General features: G+C 36.2%; 1 protein-coding gene across 3 annotated transcripts in view; it reads left to right on the top strand.

The window, feature by feature from the left end:
* LOC137393130 (small ribosomal subunit protein mS39-like) overlaps positions 1 to 19,878 on the top strand; it is a 38,550-nt gene extending 18,672 nt beyond the window's left edge. Inside the window, exons 2-20 of one of the 3 annotated variants that reach the window (XM_068079551.1) lie at positions 1,209 to 1,307; positions 2,527 to 2,572; positions 3,844 to 3,915; positions 5,118 to 5,222; positions 7,329 to 7,443; positions 9,825 to 9,954; positions 10,340 to 10,488; positions 10,888 to 10,970; positions 11,058 to 11,208; positions 11,735 to 11,872; positions 12,893 to 12,921; positions 13,487 to 13,593; positions 15,008 to 15,086; positions 15,906 to 15,996; positions 16,262 to 16,344; positions 16,572 to 16,720; positions 17,272 to 17,389; positions 18,028 to 18,119; positions 19,728 to 19,878. In XM_068079551.1, the coding sequence (XP_067935652.1) occupies positions 1,209 to 1,307; positions 2,527 to 2,572; positions 3,844 to 3,915; positions 5,118 to 5,222; positions 7,329 to 7,443; positions 9,825 to 9,954; positions 10,340 to 10,488; positions 10,888 to 10,970; positions 11,058 to 11,208; positions 11,735 to 11,872; positions 12,893 to 12,921; positions 13,487 to 13,593; positions 15,008 to 15,086; positions 15,906 to 15,996; positions 16,262 to 16,344; positions 16,572 to 16,720; positions 17,272 to 17,389; positions 18,028 to 18,119; positions 19,728 to 19,791 (1,900 nt within the window). In that variant the 3' untranslated portion in view covers positions 19,792 to 19,878. Of the gene's footprint in view, positions 1 to 1,208; positions 1,308 to 2,526; positions 2,573 to 3,843; positions 3,916 to 5,117; positions 5,452 to 7,328; positions 7,444 to 9,824; positions 9,955 to 10,339; positions 10,489 to 10,887; positions 10,971 to 11,057; positions 11,209 to 11,734; positions 11,873 to 12,892; positions 12,922 to 13,486; positions 13,594 to 15,007; positions 15,087 to 15,905; positions 15,997 to 16,261; positions 16,345 to 16,571; positions 16,721 to 17,271; positions 17,390 to 18,027; positions 18,120 to 19,727 lie in introns of those variants that run through there. The other 2 variants (XM_068079552.1, XM_068079553.1) reach the window with 2 other exon arrangements.
* Positions 19,879 to 20,249: the final 371 nt, after the last annotated feature.

Below are 20,249 nucleotides of genomic sequence, written 5' to 3'. Positions count from 1 at the left end.
GTGAATCTTTTGATATCAAATAACTGTAATGTGAATTTTGTTGCAAGTCAACCTTTAAGGAACTAGAACCAAGCCATAAGTTGTGTGGAGTTATATACTCTTGCAAAAATTACTGCATTAAAGGTTGACTTGCACAGAATTTACATTGCAGTTATTTGGTTTCAAAAGGTTCACCATGTCTTACTCTGCTGTGTTGTAGGCTCCAAATATGTAGAAATGTGATTACAAGCTCTTAAAAGTTAAAGAACGAACAGTTAATCGCAGCCATCACGAAAGCGGCCGTAGATTAGAATTGCTCTCAAAACAGCTAAAATGTGACGTAGTTGAACACGATATGCTTTTGTTTACACTTTCGTACGACCTCATTCGTCAAAATATTTTCACAACTATACTTCACGCATTCAATAAAACCATGTATATTGTTCCTACGCGTCTACTTCATTGTCATTGTTATGCTTTCACTTTGAGCACTAATATCTCAAAAGTGGCCTAAAAATCAGTTTAATTTTTTAACCTTAGCTCGAAGGGGTGCATATCGTCCTGTGAAAAATGTGAGGTGCCTGTTGATCACCTGGGATGGTCGAAAAATGCTACAGAAATTGTATCAATTATGACTAGATGATTAGACCAAGCTGAGTCGAAACTGTAGAGTAGCGAGCATCTATATTTGATACGGGCTCTCCGGTAGATCCTGAAGTGTTTGTCATAAACTCGTGCTACGAGAAGTTTTATATTGAGCCTTTTATTGGCTTTACATTTCACTTGATAGCATCATGTGTCAAAGCAATAACCACATCGAGTTAAACACGTCATCAAAATGTAGGGATTCCAACCTACGGCCATTTTTTAACTGTTCATTTTTTAGCTTTTAAGAGCTTGTAATCACATTTCCACATATTTGGAACCTACAACACAGCAGACTAGGACACGGTGGACCTTTTGATGCCAAATAACTGTAATGTAAATTTTGTTGCAAATCAACCTTTAACGTAGTTATTCTTGCAGGAGTATATAACTTCACACAACTTATGGCTTGGTTCTAGCAGTTGCAGATAATGTACTCCACAACTGGTGTGCATGCGTTTTAAGTATTTGCTATATCAAACTTATGAGTACTCTTCATTTGAATGATACATCTAGTTGCATACTTCTGTGGTACTCTGTAGTGCTTATGAGTGTTGTAACAAACTAATGAAGTTTATTTTTAGCAGATTAAATGGACGTCTATGTCATCGACACTGCAGTGTGACTGGTTATGGAACAGCTTCTTCGCAACCTAATATAAGCATTCCTCTTAGGATTCCTCGGTAAGTTTAGTAGCATCCCTTCTTACCTGTCCCTGTTTTACTCTCTCTATTTTTCCTCCTCAGTTTTACTCCTTTTCTAATTTATTTCCTTTTTCTCACTTTGTTTTTTATTTATTAAGTGTATGTATTATGTTATGTGTTCATAAGTCTATTGTGTCAATGGTGCATTTTAAAGCTATATCCTTAGAGTTAACTTTAACTGTTAACTGTTGACAAACATCAGAGAATATCAAGGAATTTTTTGAACCGGCATCACTACATTTTTTAGGATATGTAAAATGGTTTTTATAATGAACTTTACTGGTTGTTCATTACTGCTGCATTTCATACCGTAAATTCCAGCATGTAAGTCAGAAATTTGACACCAAATTTTAAGCTTAGAAGTCCATCCTCGTCCGATACGGTGGTCACGTTTTTTATGACACGAATTCTAGTAAAATTCTACTTCAAAAAATCATCAAATGTGTTTGCATGGTATGACCATCCCTATATGTCATATCGCGCGAATTAAAATTACGTGGTATGATGTATAGGGATTTATTTATCAAATATTGAAATACTAGTAATTCTACTAAACATGAGATGGATCAAACACAAAGTTCCATTTTTTACAATTCAAATTGTCACTGCTAGGATCCTCTTCTTGTTTTTTCATAGTATCTGCCCACAAACCCATACATCGGTAGGCCTAATCTATTTGATAATACTTTTTCTTGTACATAAATCTTGATTTATAATAAAAATCTGTTTTGTGGCATGACTTTTCTGTTAAAAACGTACATATTATCAAAGATGACAGTTTCATTTTATTGGCAAGGCGGCCAATAAGATGGTAAAGCATTGTTTTTCGTGCTTTGTAGTTTTCACTAGAACTGTCGTCTCTCGTTTTTTGTTAATTGTTGTACGAATTGTCGACGGCACAAAAAGCGTGGTGTTTTTGCTGATGGCGTTTTTGAATGTCATTTTTTCAGCTACACCTTTGATGCTGACTGAACTATTAACGATCAAACAATTTGAGTCAAAGAAGGGGGTCGGCTTATGCGGCAGGTACTTGTCAAAATTAGGATTTTCAAACCAAACTTTAAACCTTGACTAATATACGCCGGGTCGACTTGTACGCCGGAATTTATGGTAACTATTTTTCTGTTGACCTGCAGATGTACATGTATATTTGCGTCTCAAAGCTCTAGGTATTAGCTTTTCTCCGTAATGTTTGTAGTGGGCCAACTACAATACTTCAAGCCTTAGCCGACACAGTGGATTATGTGAGTTATAATGATAAATCTATCTACCTCTGTCTCAGCCTGGTTACCATGTTCTACCGTATAGTGATATGAACAATCAAGTCTTGACTGTAGCACGGAATTGTTTCTCATGAGCCAACATTTTGGGAACATTTGTATTTCTCAACAACCAATAATATCCACCACCCGGATGCAAGGCAGACATGACCTATGTCATAGATGTTATCAATCAAGTATGAAATGATGTGAGCCCGAATAAGGATTTACTCCAATCTCATTATCCAATATTAATTCGGAAGGCGAGTCTTTTTTAGGAGTTGCTTGAATAAAATGGGGAACTAGTTAAATTGTGTTTGTTAGAAGAGAGCTCTATAGTTACTCATTCTCTCAGCCTTCTGTAACACATGCAACTGCTGCCTGCTGCCGAATCTGTAAGTCTACAGTATATGCCTGCAACTACCGCAGCTGTCTGCCTAATCTGTAACTCTGTATACCTTCAACTGCTGCTGGCTGTCAAATCTGTAACTCTAAATACCTGCAACAAGAATGTATATTTGTAAAAGTAGGAAAGTCATAACTTGTATACCAAGCCATAAATGAAAGCCCTTTTCGTAACCTTACCTAGCAGTTGAGTACCACCATTCATTGTTCATCATCTAGATCAGTGGTTCCCAACTGGGCTCCCAATCGAGCTCTGTTGGGATTGTGCTAGCTTGGGTTTCGGGGCTAATGCAATTCCGGCGGGGTGGTTGCGTGGTCTTGTTAGATTTTTTGGGTCCAGAATTTTATCATCTATGTGCATCAATCGCTGGAAAGTACCTGATTTCCGGCTAGTAGTACAAAACAACAAAACCTTTAACCAGCAAACACGTAATTCTTTCTTTCCCTCTTCAATTTCAGCAATATACTAAGATCCATGAAAAATAAAACATTTCACTTTACAATGCATTGTTATAAACACAATATATTATGCTGTTTATAAAGGGGTCCGTGACTTTTAGATAAGGAGCTCAGGGGGTCCATGGCTCCAAGGTAGTTGGGAACCACTGATCTAGATTCTAGTCCAAAGCATGAACTAAAGAGTTATCTTCTCTCATATTTTAACCATTTTACAAAAAGCAAACAACTCCTAGTTTATTGAACTTGTGTGAGATTTGTTTCAAACCAGTTTTCTTATGATTGTTCAGTGTGAACATTTCTTGAACAGGTCGCGAGTTCTAAATAAGGCTGTCTGATTTATTTTCACCTTTTCTGTCATTTATAAGCAATTTCATGTACCTATATTGTTGCAGGACCCAACAGATATAGCTAGATATAGATGCATAGATGATCCTGGAACCATTAGCTATGATGTTAGAATGACGGTAAGCATTATTGCTTTTTAATATTATAGTATCATGTTTGTTGTATTTTGTTTAAGAATAGTCTAAAAGCCTTCCCATGTTTCATAAAGTTTTCTAACTACTGTAGCTGGTTGTTAGTTCCAACTACTGTAGCTGGTTGTTAGTTCTAACAACTGTAGCTGGTTGTTAGTTCTAACTACTGTAGCTGTTTGTTAGTTCTAACTACTGTATCTGGTTGTTAGTTCTAACTACTGTAGCAGGTTGTTAGTTCTAACTACTGTAGCTGGTTGTTAGTTCTAACTACTGTAGCTGGTTGTTAGTTCTAACTACTGTAGTTGATTGTTAGTTCTAACTACTGTAGCTGGTTGTTAGTTCTAACTACTGTAGCTGGTTGTTAGTTCTAACTACTGTAGTTGATTGTTAGTTCTAACTACTGTAGTTGATTGTTAGTTCTAATTACTGTAGCTGGTTGTTAGTTCCAACTACTGTAGCTGGTTGTTAGTTCTACAATCATTTCTTCTTGCGACTAAAAAGACTATCAGCTTTTTCTTGACATTTGTTCAACAACATCACAACATTTTTAGCAACCAAAGTCGCAGTTGTTGATAAAATCTTTACTACTCCTTATTGAAGCTTCTTGAGATTTTATTCAAATGTTTAGAAGCATTTGTGTGGTGTTATATGTATAGTGGAGAGTCAGGTGGTGCCAGCTAGCATGTAACCGGCGCTCTGTAGCAAGTGTCTATTAATAGGGACAGTGATGTTTTGTAGCAGGTGTCAACTAATGGGATGGTGATGTTTTGTAGCAGGTGTCAACTAATGGGACGGTGATGTTTTGTAGCAGGTGTCAACTAATGAGATGGTGATGTTTTACAGCAAGTGTCAACTGATAGGGATGGTGATGTTTTGCAGTAGGTGTCAACCGGTTGAGTGGTGATGTTTCGAAGCAGGTTCAACTGATAGGGATGGTGATGTTTTATAGCAGGTGTCAACTGATAGGGATGGTGATGTTTTGTAGCAGGTGTCAACTGGTCAAGTGGTGATGTTTCGCAGCAGGTGTCAACTAATAGGGATGGTGATGTTTGATAGCAGGTGTCAACTGATGGGGTGGTGATGTTTTGAAGCATGTGTCAACTGATAGGGATGGTGATGTTTTATGGCAAATGTTAACTGATGTAGATAGCGATGTTTAATGACAAGTGATTTTTTGTTGCACGTTTCAGAGAAATAGCCTTTTGGCTGAAGAGTCGGGCCAGCGAGCTGCTCAGTATGCCATCAATAGGTATACCTACCTGCTTCAACATAGCCAGACAGAACCAGCCATTGAGGTAGCTCATCAAATAGTATAGCTTCAGTACCTCGTAAACAGCTTCAGTATATACCTCGTAAACAAGCTTTATTCCCCATGCTCATAAACGATCATAAGGGCTAAAATTAGGCTGTTGATTCAGTTAACTACGTGTTTGTTTGTGGCACATTATGCTGGCCTAAATATTAAATTTAGTCTACTGTTGCATTTCTTCATTGATAGTAAGCTGGGCAGATCTGATGTCACAGGTAAATGCTGATGCTAATAACAAGCATGATGCAATGGTAAAGATATTTTCATTGCTTGTACAGGCTAAGAGACATTGTTTTAGCTTTGTGGTAATGCTATGTTATTGAAATAATTAAAATATGCTTTTTATGATGAGTGCAATTCTGGTTTATTAATATTCAAATTAGAGACAAAAATAAATGTCAATGCAGGGAAGCATCTTGTCAAACCATGCTTAAGTGTGCCTACATCTGGACCAATGAAAACTTATAGAAGGAGTTGTCCTCTATTGTTTAATACTTTAACGCCTGAATCCGAGACAATTCGGGAAGTTGTTTTTCTACCTGATGCTCCACCTGAGTGAACTCGGATGTGTAGTTTCACTTTGTCATTTCACACTTACGGTTTACGTAGTAAGAAATGTTGGTTGTTTTGTGCGTAATAAGGTTTTAGTGTAATTTTAAGTTTCAAGTTGAATGGACTTAGTTTTTGAGAGATCGCCGAAATACCGAAGGCATTTTAATCGACCGAAAAATAAAAATGGCTGCTGACAGAACATTGCTTTTTATTGACATACTAATTGAAATCCTTGGTAATGATGTATCCAAACTAGAAAAAAGCTAGAAAGCTTCTCACCACAAAGAGCTTCATGCTAAAACTATTCGTTTTTTAATCACAATAGATATACACACTCTATCAGACTTGATGTGCTGCAATCATTATGTTTCTTCAATTACCTCTAAAACATCACTTCTTTAAAAGAGCGTAAAAAAATATTCACTCTATTTGATTTCCTTTTTATCTTTGAGTTCTAAAAATTTGGAGCTTCAAAATTGTTTTCAGTTCAGAAGGAATCGCGCTATTGTAAGTGCTTTCACAGTAAATGGAAAGTTGTTAGCACGGTCTAGAATCTGGACATATGTTCATATATACAAGACTAGCTGTGCTACCCGGCGTTGCCCCAACATTAAAATCAGCTTATAAACAATGAGAAGTAATGAGAGTTGCCTGCCACTTGCGATTAGCCTGGCAGATTGCCAATGAAAAATTTTAATAAGCTAAGTAATGACAATCACTTACAAAATCACCGTGATCACACGCAATCATGTGTGCAAAGCCGTTGGGTATGTGCTCCCATATAGCGACTTATATCGGCATGCTAACAATGCATTCTCTGTGGCCTATTGGGTCGGGCATTGGACTGGTGAACGGGAGGGTCGGAGATAAAATCTTCTTTGGTACGGATTCTTTATTCCAAGATTTTAATAACTATAGCCGGAATAACACACAGCTCCACATACACACACATATACTTTGAGAAATATATATATAGATTAGACTACAAAGCGTTAATATGATGCTCCTCTTGGCCTGCCTGAAGAAACTTTGTAGCATCGTAAGAGCATCAAGAGAACTAATCTCTACCAGCTGGTTAGTTTCGCTCATTTTTTCCTACAGATGGCTATTATTTAGTTTTTCATGATTATTACCGATAAGTAGCTCTTCCATATGGTGTCAAACATTCATTGCACTGTAAATCTTTATCATTTGTGTTCCTTCAAGTAGCGGGTAGCTACTGTGTCGGTATACTCTATAGTGTTGAGAAACAAAGCATTTATTATAGCTTTTTAACACTCCACAATGACTTTAAACAGGAGCGGTTTCGGATGAATGTGTTGCTACCCGCTCCCTCCTTATCAGCTGCTCTTTTAAGATCTCTGGTTATTTGAACATCCTAAAAAAGTAATTAACTCAAGCCACCGATGTCCATGGCAAAAGTTTGGTTATGATAATGGTCCACCCTAATAGTATATGTTTTGTATGAATTGTACTTGAGAATGTTGGTTCTTTCTGTCTGGTGCTGCATTGTAATTGTTATGTTGATGTTGTTTGGTAGGCCTTTACTCCTCAGCTGATAAACAAAGAGGAGACAGAGGATTGTCTAAGGACATACATCTCAGTAGAGAAGGTGAAGGAGGCAAGAGAGATGTATGCCTCACTCATCACTGCCGGTTGGTTGCATGTAGCTCTCTTGAATAACAACCAGCGCAATTTATATGCCTGGCTGTAATTTTTACTATAGTTGGAGTTATAATGTAGTTGTGTCTAGTAGTATGGGCTGTAGATAGAGTATGATTCATGTGTAATTGTGGATGTGTCTGTGTTTTCGTTTGATCGTAAAATTGCTATGTAAAATGTGTAATAACTGCAGTAATATAATATGAATAATAGAATCAGTATGACATCAAAGATAAATAAAAGGTATAGAATAGAGAAAATATATACTTCTAGTTATTCGTGAAGTCATACTGACGAGCAAAAAGGGTAGATATAGTTTATGTCAATGTAACCAGGGAATACAGGCCTGTATATTACCTACCATATGGTAATATACAGGCCTGTATTCCATGGTTACAAGTTGGGGCGGCAAATGTTAGGCGACTAGTTATGAATGCCTGGGGGTTTGGGGGTGGTGTAAGCCCCGAAGGATAAGGAAAATGCAAGTTTGGGGGTCTTCTTCACATCCCTACTATAAGCAATAAAGTTTAGTTTCCAAGACTTAACAAAGTCTCACAAGATTACTCGTTTGGCGAGACCACCTCGGAGACAATATAGAACATTAGTTGCTAGTGAATTAGTTGTTGGAAATTCCAAGTGAATAAGCTTAGACTGCAATTCTTAGTACTTGGCCGCCGAACATCACTAAAAAGTTGGTGATGTTACCAGGGAATACGGACCTGGTAATATGACACTAAAAAAGAAAAAGTGCTTCTTGAGATCTGGCTTCACGCTGAAGGTAAAACTGCGGTGTGGGCTTTATTGTCCTACTAGCGGAATTTCCAGCGTTGCACGGGTATAAAAACCAGCTTATAAGCAATAAGGGGTAATGTAGTTGCCTGCCACTTGCCATTAGTCTTGCACATTGCCAATGGCTAAATTGAGTAAGCTTACTAATAAGAGCTAACTACTTGCTATCACGGTTGAGCACGCATAAAATTATGTTACTGCTCTCCGTAACGTTGCACTGTAACTGAGAGCGGTAGCGTATTTGTACCCACATAGCGACAAATATCGTCAGCTGAATCCATCAAGCTCATGTGGCTTAATTGGTACGGAATATGACTGGCATACGGAAGGGTCTGAGATCAAATCTTGTGTGATACAGATTCTTCATTTTAATAGCTATAGCCAGGTACACCGAACTACACACAAACTTGAGATTCATATACATGCATATAGATTAGCTGAATGTCGGTGTTGCCCGGGTAATAAAAGTTTTTGCACAAAAAATTTATTCTTATTTAACATATAACAACAGTTACCATTCTAACTTTCAAACTTCATATCATGAAAGAAGTGTTTTGTGCAGTTTAAATAAATTAAGAGAAAAAGTAAAACAACTGTAAAGGTTTTCAAACTTTGTCAAACAACTAACTTTCAAACTTCATATTATGAAGAAAATTAAGAAACAACATAAAACGACTATAAAAGTGTTTAAATGTAATTGTGAAATAATTAGCAAGTAATAGCTAAATTAGGTCTGTTTTGTTACTTTGTCTGACCGAACGAAGAGAGAATATAGAGGCTATTCCTACTCGAGCTAATACAATTGTCCACGTTAAAAATATTTCCCTTTTACCGATTTAACAATCAAACCTTACGAAAAACCCGAAATGGAAGTGTAACCCACATTTGAAATTGAAACGGCCCATTTACAAATTACAAATTAGAAAAATGAGTAATGGTAGCAGAAAATTAGTTTTTCAACAATTTCAAAAAATAACAAATGCGAAAAGTAATATTAGTTAATAATCAAGAGTGAACACTTGGTGTGCACTTTTGCTCCGTATGCTTGTGCGTACGGTATACACTATATCATAAGTGCAGCACATTTATAAGGTCTGTATAGCTCAGTGGTTAAGTGCGTGGGTTGTTGTAATCATCGCGAGGCGAGTTCAAATTCAGCCAGTAGTGAGCTTTTAATCAAAGCTTTTAATAGCTATAGTCGGGTATACACAAACACACACAGAAACACACAGGAACTTTGAGAAATATATATATATATATATATATAGATGATACGCTTAGGATTATGATTGTGGCATATGTGCTGTACACAAGGTGAGTGTACACCCTCTAACAATTTAAGGATGGCATCACCACTGACAACTTCCGTTACAATAAGACTCTTTATTTCACGTCAGACTGTAAGCTACCAAACTGTGTGCCATCAATGGTGTGGATGAAACATACATTATCTACCTTCTATTTAAACTCATTGAATATTTTCATGACTTTTTATTTTGCTTTCAAGCTATACTCATGTTCTGTATACAAGGTCATTCTTAGCTCTAAATTGTTCGGATTTGTTTTCAGATTTACTGTATTGTAGAAGTTCCGGTGTCAGCAGAGACAAAGTTGATGCTGTTGGATCTGCTGTGTCGATACAACTGTAAGGAGGTAGACTATTACATGGCACCTGTGCAGAAACACTTCTTAACAGAGACTCAAGAAACCTGGAAGTTAGTCCACAATGAGTATTCATGTTTGTCTTTGTATTGCTTCTAATACTCTATGCAGGATTGATTGCAGACCTTCTTTGCTATTATTTATTTTGTATATGTAATAATATATTTTATTATAATATATATTTAATACATATTACTGATGTATTTTATTCGCTGTTATTTTCTGTGTAGAATTTCTATGTGTTAGGTACTGTTCGCTGTTTTAGATACTGCTTATCATTACACCTGCTGTAACTGCATAAATATTGCAGACGGTGTAACATGATTTTCGTGTGCATAACACAAACTACACTATATTCATGGTTATGTGATGCTAGATCAATGTTTTGTGTGCAGAGAAGCCCTCTCTGCCACTATATTATTCCTCAACATTTTACAGACCTGATGAAATCATTGATGAGCTGTTTGTGGAACTTTCGGATGCCCACCCTCAAGTCTATATCAGTTTAATCTGTGGCATGTGCAAGTTTAAGGGCTATAAAAAGGCACATGAGTTGTACACAGATGCCATTGAAAAGGGGGTATTGTGTAGGTTTTAACTGGTTGCCTACATAAAACACTATTAATGGCCATATACAATGTAGTTATATAGTTTGTTACTGCGTAGCAACATCCAAATGTTAGTATATTGAGCCAAAGCAACTGCTGCAGACTGTGGGCTGTTTGTGTCATTTTATTGGTGTAAATGCATGAGTGATTTTTTATAGCTTTTCCACTAGCTATCAACTTGAACAAATCGATCAAGTTTTGGAGTTATCTTCTTCGTTCTCAATTTAGTTGACACAACTCCAAAATATAGTTCCTGTATGTTGCTCGTAATAGCTTATTTTCATTGATTTTTTTATTATGTCAGCAATAGGTTAAGTTCATTTGTGTTTTATTTATATTATCTAGTAGTCCATTTTATTACTTTCTATCATGTTTTAGTTCCAGTGGAGGTACACAACCAGATTCTTACTACCCTTGTCAATGTGTTTGTAAATATAGAAAGCGTCACATCTGAAATGGAGGTTTGTGGTTTGCTTTCTTCTATTTATTCTGGTTTTTCTTTCATAGAATTGACGTTGAGCGCTCAAACTGTTTACCTGTTTTTGTAGAAGATACTCAATCATATGGAGCAGCACGGCATCAGACCAAACCTTGAGACTTTTAACAATCTCCTTGCGCAGCTCAAAGAGTTTCCTGCCTTCACCAAGCGTTACAGCTATGCTCAGAGAGTGTTCAAGGAAATGAAACGATGTGGAATAGGTAATCTATGAAATGAGTACAGATTGTCTCAAACTGAATTACATTACATAGTTCTCATGACGGTAAAGATCAATACAACTAAGGATTTACTATGGCAGGTGTGATCAAGGGTACCTTTTTTTTATCCAAAGGTTTTGCTAAAACTTTTGCTGTTGTTTATTATTAGGTGAAGCGAATGTCATCATTTTGGGAATTTTACTCTTTTGGCTTTTATTTCCAGCTTGAAACCAATAGTTACAACCAGTAGAACCTTTTAAATGGAGTTAGTAGGAACTAGGAATCGAGTAGGAAGCAAACTAACTACGAACCGTAGGTGCTGCTACTACAGTAGAACCTGGCTGACCAGTACAACATAGCTAACCAGTACAACCTAGCTAACCAGTAGAACCTAGCTAACCAGTAGAACCGGCAGCAAAATTAAGCATGATTAGCATGGCAATTTAAATATCAACCCTTTTAAGAGGTTTAAGTCCTTGTTACAGTATCGTTTCCTTTGTGTTAGTCAAAGCTTTATCTTGTCTTTCAGAGCCAAGTGCTGCTAGCTACATGTATATCTTAGATATGGTGTACGTCACCAGGCATCCTCGGCAGCCAGACGTTGTTAAGTATGCAGTTAAAAAGTTTGCTTCGCGCAGAGAAACGCAACCACGTGATCCAGCAGATTGTAAGTCTATTTCTTCATCTCTGTTGCTCCCTCACAAACATGAGTCATGCTTACAGTTTATTTAGTAGTCACTACTAGTAGAAGTTTATATCAGCCGGTGCAGTACTATGCAATGACTAGACTTACATGTATGTTAACAAAAGGATACAGAAACTAGCAACACGAGTTGCATAGACCAGTATGCTGCAGTCCCTTGTGTAAGAGATCGTAATGTGTAATAACTACATCTATGCGCACAATTATTCTGACAGATGTGAAGGTGGCTGAGTGGCATAAATGGTAGCGCGCTTGACTGGGAATTTGAATATCTGAGCTATACTCCCCCCTCTTAGTGTGGTTTCAGATGGACGACACGGGCTTTTATTATATGTAGTAATGACTAGATGGATGCCCGGTGTTGCACGAGTAATAGACTAATCACCTAATGAATTTGAGTAACTTACCTGGAAAGCTAGAGCTTTACTAAAATCTTTACTAAAACAATACCCTCGCTTTGGGCCAGCTTAATAATTGTTCCCTGTAACGGTAAACAGTGCTAGCAAGCAAGCACTCCAAGCGTGAGTATCTTAACCAATGTAATGACTATTTGATCAATGAATCTATTGTATTCCGTGTAGCCTAATGGTTAAGTTTGCTTCCTCTAGATCAGGAGGTTTTGAGATCAAATCCATATAACTGGACACGAGGTTTAACAAAAAACAACTCTGAGATTTCTATATATAGTTTATCTCAGACCATTCGCTATGATTACAGTACATTTTTATTAGCTTATACGCTGGCTGCGTATTATCCAATAAAAGAGGAAGCCTGCGAGTCCATTAAATACAGTCGGGTTATGACAACTGCTTGACACATCTGAGTGCATTTGTTTGTTCCATCCTTTCAATCTATGTACATCTGAGATTGCCATGATCCAAGGTTAATTTGCTTACTCGACCCGTCTTTATTGTTTTTATATTATATTTTATCACATCTGTTTGATAGCTATCTAATTGTGTTATAACTGCTGTTATCTTTCAGGTGCATTCTTGAAGTCTGCTATGGTTGCTGTAAGTGTTATTCTTAACTTTCTCCATGCCAAATATATTTTCACAGGCAGCATAAGTCTATCATGCACTGATAGCATAGATCTACTTACACTAATAGCATAGATCTACCTGTACTGATAGCATAGATCTATATACAATAATAGCATAGATCTACCTACACTGGTAGCATAGATCTACCTACATGTACACTGATAGCATAGATCGACCTACACTGGTAGCATAGATCAACCTACACTGATAGCATAGATCTATCTACACTGATATTGTAGATTTACCTGCACTGGTAGCATAGATTTACCTACATTAGTAGGTATAATATGAGTTCTCTAACACATAGGTCTCTATATTACATACATGGAGATAAAATATGCTACTTTGCAAGGCATTCTATTATTGTCAAATGTACCAGATGGAATGTGTAAAATGCTTCAATTGAGAGGTAGATGTTTTATTCATAGCTTGAATTGTCGCGGTCAAATTTTTGCTTGATTATCAGACCATTGAGTCTGATCTCCTCCACCATTTATTATGTGATACGAATGAGTAAAGTTGGAGAGTGTTTCAGGCATCCATATCAAATGATGCTGACACAGCCCATCAGCTCTACCAACTGGCATGGAAAGGAACAAATAAGGCCTTTTTAGGAACGTCACGTAACATATTTGTGTTTCAGTAAGTTTTACAGTTTCTTTCAATTTTGGAATATTCAGATAAATTCAGTTTCTCTGTAAACTAATGTATACCGAGGTTATCCTGATGGATCATAGTAACCTATAGCCTGTGTTACAGCTGACTGTTTATGTAGTGAGTCTGTCTAACAGAGCTTTTGTCAAAAAGAATCCTCCTCTACGCTATATTTTGGCTTTCATGAATTAACTTTTTGTACAATTTTATTTTAGCTCAAACTTGCTCTTCTAACGCAGGTTTGAGAATAAAACATATTATTACTATGATAATAGTATGAATTAGAATAATTGGAATAGGAATAATATATTACACATTGTTAACACCTAAACTCCGTTTAGGTATTCTCGCTCATTCATCATTCTACTCTGACACTCATGTTCAACAACACTCTTATGCTACTCGTTATTCTTCTTATGCCTTACCTTACCCTAAGTCTACATCTACAGCTCGACATTGACAGGTAACTTACCAATTGTCCAGTATTTGGAATGACTTACCAATATCGATCAGTTACATTGAAAATTCAAATAGTTTTAGGATTGCTTTAAAGAGGCATCTGCTTGACTCATTGGGATGGCTTTAGGTCTTAATATGTGAAAATTTTTACGTTAAGAAAATTGTCAACTCGGGCCCTGCACCTTGATTAGCCCTGCTACTGTGCATGTGGGCCTTCATCACTCCCTATTGTATTATGATTGCTTATTCATATATGTATATATTTATTTAGTTTATATCTTTGTGTGCATCTGTTTTTATGATGAAAATAAACTAACATAACGTATCATTAGACGGTTTTATTCTTCATAATTGACATCTTTTGAAGTCTGTCTGCTTTTAGACATAAACTGTATGCACTACGAAAACCAACATAAGTTTGTTGTAAGAGTATTAATGAATTTTAATATTTACATTGTCGATAGTTATCCGTTTTGTCCTGTATAACTTACATAGCTTTTCAACAACTCAGTGGGATAGTGCCAGTGTTTCTGGTCAATATATTTACATGATCTCTAACCAACTAATAACATATGTAAGTTATTAAGGTTACTTAAGGTTTTTAGTGTTACAGTTGTGTGAATGACTGATATTCTAAAATAAATCACTATATAAGACATTTTCATATCTCATCAATCAAAACTAATCATTTGTGTATATTTGTAATGTAGAGCTATGCTGAGAGAAAGGTGTTTGGTCGGTCAAAGATATGTTGAGTGTATATAATAAATAGCATTTGTGCTTCAAAATAGTACATTGTAGAACATAATAGCTCTTTGGCGTATCTGTTGAACATCAGGTGAGATGAGGTGATCTGATCTTTGATAATGCCGTTACAATTCACATAAGTTGTAATGTTCCTACTTGGTGATATGCCATTGCACTTGCCATTGCTTGTTTCCAGTAATGAATATCTAAATGTACTGATCAGGACGGAGCCAATGGACAAACTTATGAAGGCCTACACAGACGTAGTGCCAAGGGTGAGCTTTGAGTCTCAGCCAGACATGCTATTATATTAACTGTGGAGTATTACACACTAGTGTTATTCTTTACTAGTATGCTGACAGTTTCGTGCCCCATGAGAGATCGTCATGTGTAATAACTATGTGCATAATTATTCTCAGATGTGGAAATGTGGTCGAGTGGCGCAGATGGTAGCACGCTTGACTGGGAATCCGAATATGCAGTTCAATTCCATTTTCTAGTATTAATTTCTAATGCCCTTAAGGTTGGTTCACACTACATGTATGTCGTCGTATGTCGGTATTGTCCTCTCAGCGATTATTCATTGATTATATGCACTGTAAACCGAAAACATCGTCGAGGCTTGTATACTTCAGGAAAGATTGCAGCTGTCAAACTTTCTTGATGGTTCACCTAGCATCCTTGACAGCCTGTGCTATGTGTACCATTCAGCGATTCGGCTGCCGCAGATTGCTCGATCTAGATTTCCTTTTATGATAGTTGCTGCGGGACTAGTATGTCATCGTTTCCGTGACCGCATTGTTTAATGAGAATGCTATGCCACGGACTATTCGCTGATGTAGACGCGGGTGCATTTGTGATAGTGTGAACATTGTTATCACTGATGTACTGTATGATTAACACCGACGTACGGTGATATAGTGTGGACTAGTCTTTAGCGTAGCTTTGAACTGACGGACACGGCTCTTATTATAGTAAGGATTTGCTAATTCAGGAGTTTCATAAATTAACAATGTTTTTAGCCATGTTATCTAATGATTTTAAAATAAACACTGTACATGTCATTCAGTTTTAATGAGTTTGTTTTATTTTAGTGTTTGATAGCCGATAATAAGACATACAATGCGCTGTTTGACACCATAGAGCTCTACGGGGGTTATCACTACCTCCCGCAGATCTTTCAGGGTAAGCCTTTATTCTTATCATCCTCTTGACTAGATGCTTTTGTACCATCTTGGGTGTAGTTTCTGTGATGAACTGATGTATATGATTTTGTACCATCTTGGGTGTAGTTTTTGTGATGGACCTATATATATGCTTTTGTACCATCTTGGGTGTAGTTTTTGTAATGGACTGATATATATGCTTATGTACCATATTGGGTGTAATTTTTAAGTGGAGCTGCTACTTATAGTTTTTCCTAGCCGATTCTAATCCATGGTCTTTGTAGACATAAAGCATGGCCATTGTCTCGTATATTTAAACTATGAAAGGTTGACGCAACTTCTTACGACGAAGGGACTGACATCACAGGTAAGTAATTGTTTATTTAAATATTTATATTTAAATATATAGTTATTTAATAAGTATTTTATAGAGTATGCTAGCGTGAGGCACGAAGACATATGAGGTAGCACATCTTGTCTGTGTCATACTGCTGTTCGTTTAGACGAGTCTTTACCTGGTTAGTACAAGGGATATCGTACTAATCTTGCAGACATCTTTGGATCTCTGCTGCATGACTATATTTTGCGCTGCAGGTTTACAAAGAGTTTGCTCAGATAGCAGACGATATCTACAAGCTGTATGAGACCAATACAGGATATGGAATTGCAAAGGTCATGACCCCAACTGTTTACAGCCACTTCATACAGCTGGCACTTAACATGAAGGATGTGGAGAAAGCTTGGTTAGCTCATTTGCCTTTTGCGTCTTAAAGTAGCAGTGATACTGTTTATGTCATTCATGCCTGTGAACATAGTGTTAGTTAGGTGAAGTATAGGGAGGAAATTGACAGGCAGTCAGTAACTAGATGTTATGTTGGTGAACTAGTCTTATAACAGATAACTGGTTGGATGTAGCTGTTTTCTTACATCAGTATAGCGTGTAGCCATATAGAGTTATAACATCTCTAGAGTAGTGTTTTATAGCGTGTAGTTATAAACAGTTATAACTTTTCTAAAACACTGATGAAAAGTTTTTGTGCAAATCAGAATTTTTTTCATAGATAACCCAAAAAAGTTGTTTTGTAAATTAAAAGGCTTTGTGTATCAGTCAGAAAGTTGAGTGAGGTAGTTGTCTTCTTTATGAACATGAGTGAACAACAACCGATTCTCTAATGTACTTATTCTGTTTAGCAGGTAGTTTATGCGCGGTAGTAAAGTCTTCTGTGTTTTATTCTATCAGCACGTAAACAAAGCAGCAGTCACAGAAATTATGTATAATAGTATCTATTTCTAGGGACTGGTTTGAGAAGTATCTCTCTCACCAGCACTACTCTACTGGTATGGCCTCTCCAGCTTCCCTCCGCCTCTTATCACAGGCTCTTATCGATAATGGAAGCATTGATCGCTTAGCGGTAAGCATAATTAGATAGCCGGCTATCAACTGTTAGTGTTAGCAACTGCTCTTACTTCTTGATTTTTATGAGACTAAGTCATATACTGCATGTAGATTGAAAAAAAACTAGCTTTTACAATTAGGAAGAAGTTGTATTGTCCATACACCATAACATGACCCCAAAATTAACTAGGATTTTCCGTGTATGTCTTATTACACTTATAAACAACAACCAAATAGCATTTGTTAAATGACTTCTGTACTTGAAGGGATAATGTGATGGATAACCATCATCCTTCGTCAAGAATTTCAATATTTCAATTTTCAATATACACTATGTTAAACTGTGAGTGTTATATGCTAAATGTGTAGCATTGGATGGTAATGGGTTACTAGCTTAGAATCATAATATGAAGTTGTCTACTCTTTTTAAACACTGAAGAAGCTAATCAAACTTGTACAATCCTACCTTGCTGGTTTTAGAGCCACATTATTTTTAAAATATGATAACGTAGACATATACTTATCGCTAATACTATGTTGTAGATAATTTAAAGTGTTTTGAAATATCTTTAATCATTCATCATATATAATATTTGTAAGCTTTAAATGTTTTAGTGGCCAGTCAGTTTTAGCTTGTTTGCATTTTTTCTATAGGCTGTCCTAGGTGCGATGCTCCAGCTGAACTATAAGTCTGAAGTAGACAAACTAATTGCGAACAACGAGGATAATCTGCCTGGTGACATTCGGTTGGTTCTTTGCATATTTAGTTTACCTGCGTGATGACATTTGGTTGACTCTTTGCATATCTAGTTTACCTGCATAGTGATAATTGGTTGGCTCTTTGCATATCTAGTTTACCTGCATGGTGACATTCAGTTGGCTTGTAGCATCTCTAGTTTACATGCCTGGTGATATTTGGTTGGTTCCTTGCATATCTAGTTTACCTGCATGATGATATTATGTCAAATTCTAGCATATCTAGCATATTCAGTTGGTTTTTAGTACATCTAGTTTTAATAGTTAATATTTTGAGTATTTTAAGGTATTCTAGAGTAATAATCACTAAGTTTTGTTCGATTTCAATTTTTCTATGTTTTGCTAGTTGTTGCAGTAAATACATTCTAGTCTCAGTGTGCTACAAATATCTGATGCTATGTCATGGCAAAGTTGCTATCGGTAACTTTGGTATGTTACTGTCACCGTACCAACATGCTTGTTAACCAGTGAATATTGCCCTAGTAGAATTTTTAAACTGCTAGTTATGTGAAACAGAGCATAATTTATGGTTTAGCATTCTTTCAAGGTGAACTCACACAAACCTTTAATAGATTTTATCAGAAAGTATCAGTATTTTTCTATCATTTGTGATTGTTTTTAATGTTTGAGTTGATCTGACTACCAGTATGATGATTTCATATTAAAATCGACAAAATTTGATTGAGGTTAAATTGTAAAAAAGGAAACTATGTGCCAAAAATACATCACTAGTTGCTATCATTGCTGTAGCTGATATCGGCTATTGTGTTCAAACTACTGCATTACGCGTCTTTATTCTGTCAGTCTCTTTGCAACAATAGACGTCATAATCACACTTTCACTGGATCTGAGTGTTTTACCGTGATTAAGTTTTGCTGATTTTAATCTTGAAACATCCTGGCAGTGCGCTCACCTCAAACAACAATTGCAAATGATATAAACGTGCCGACACTTTCTAATAAAATTGACTAAATTTTTGTATAAGTTCATCTTTGGAGAAAGTCCTTCCAGATGCTATCTTACTGCTAGTCATACAATATACTGTTAATTATAGACCAAATGTCAGTCGATGTTAATACAACTACAATCGATTTTTGTTCAGTGCCTAATTTCCAAACCTCAATGTTCTACGGTATCAGGTTTTACTGTAGAATTTTTTGCTCCAATGATATAAGGTGTTTCTAATACTCATCTTCAATTTGATCACCCATACCGAATGACTCAATTCATAAACCGCTTGAAATAGTCAAATTCTAATATGTGAAATACTGGTCAGAAACCTTTTAAATGTGACCGGCTAAAAGTAACTTCACTGCTCTCCGTCAGCCCTTGATGGCTATCTGGTGATTTGTTAACTTTGGCATCATTCTAGATCATTTTTACATTTGTATATATCCGTTATTTAGTCAGGTCATCAGTGCAACTTTTCTTGCAGGATATATTGAATGTATTTATGAATATATTCTACAACATTTGCCTATTAGTCAGTGTGCAATGTGTACTTTCATGTAATTATATCTCTTTGTAAATATTATAGTTGTCTTAAAATGTCACAGATTGTGTGAGAATGCTGCTACAAGCTGCCTGATCCATTTTAGGGATGATCTCAAGGCAACTCCTCGTCGAAGACATGTATGGGCCAAAAAAGGTTCAACTTCTTGAAAAAGATGCATACAATGACAAATACCAGTTGGACTTATCATACCGCTATGTATGATAGAATCAATACATAGCGGGTTGGAATTTGTGATATGCTTAGAACTTGATATCTGTGAGTGTGAAATTCTTTTATAATCAATACACATACCATAAAAACTAAATTTTTTATTCCACTTTTACACATAAAATAAATAGCCTGTTGATTAAGAGAATTAATTTAGAAAAGAACATATGTGAATGGCAAGAAAGGGATATCAGATGTCTGTAAAATAATGAAAATAGCATTAGTTTCTAAAATGCAATAAAAGAGATACATGTATATTATGATTTATAAAAATGGTGTTCATTGATAAAAACAAATAATACACATGATGCAAGAAAAATTAAATTTTGTGTGTAAATGGATTAAATAGCGACATAGGTGTACTGAATTGCCTACATACAACCAATGTATCAAGGTA

The sequence above is a fragment of the Watersipora subatra genome, chromosome 4 (genome assembly GCF_963576615.1).
Source record: "Watersipora subatra chromosome 4, tzWatSuba1.1, whole genome shotgun sequence".
NCBI lineage: Eukaryota > Metazoa > Bryozoa > Gymnolaemata > Cheilostomatida > Watersiporidae > Watersipora > Watersipora subatra.
The sequence above is the reverse complement of the archived record's forward strand: the minus strand, read 5'-3'. Positions and strand labels throughout refer to the sequence as shown.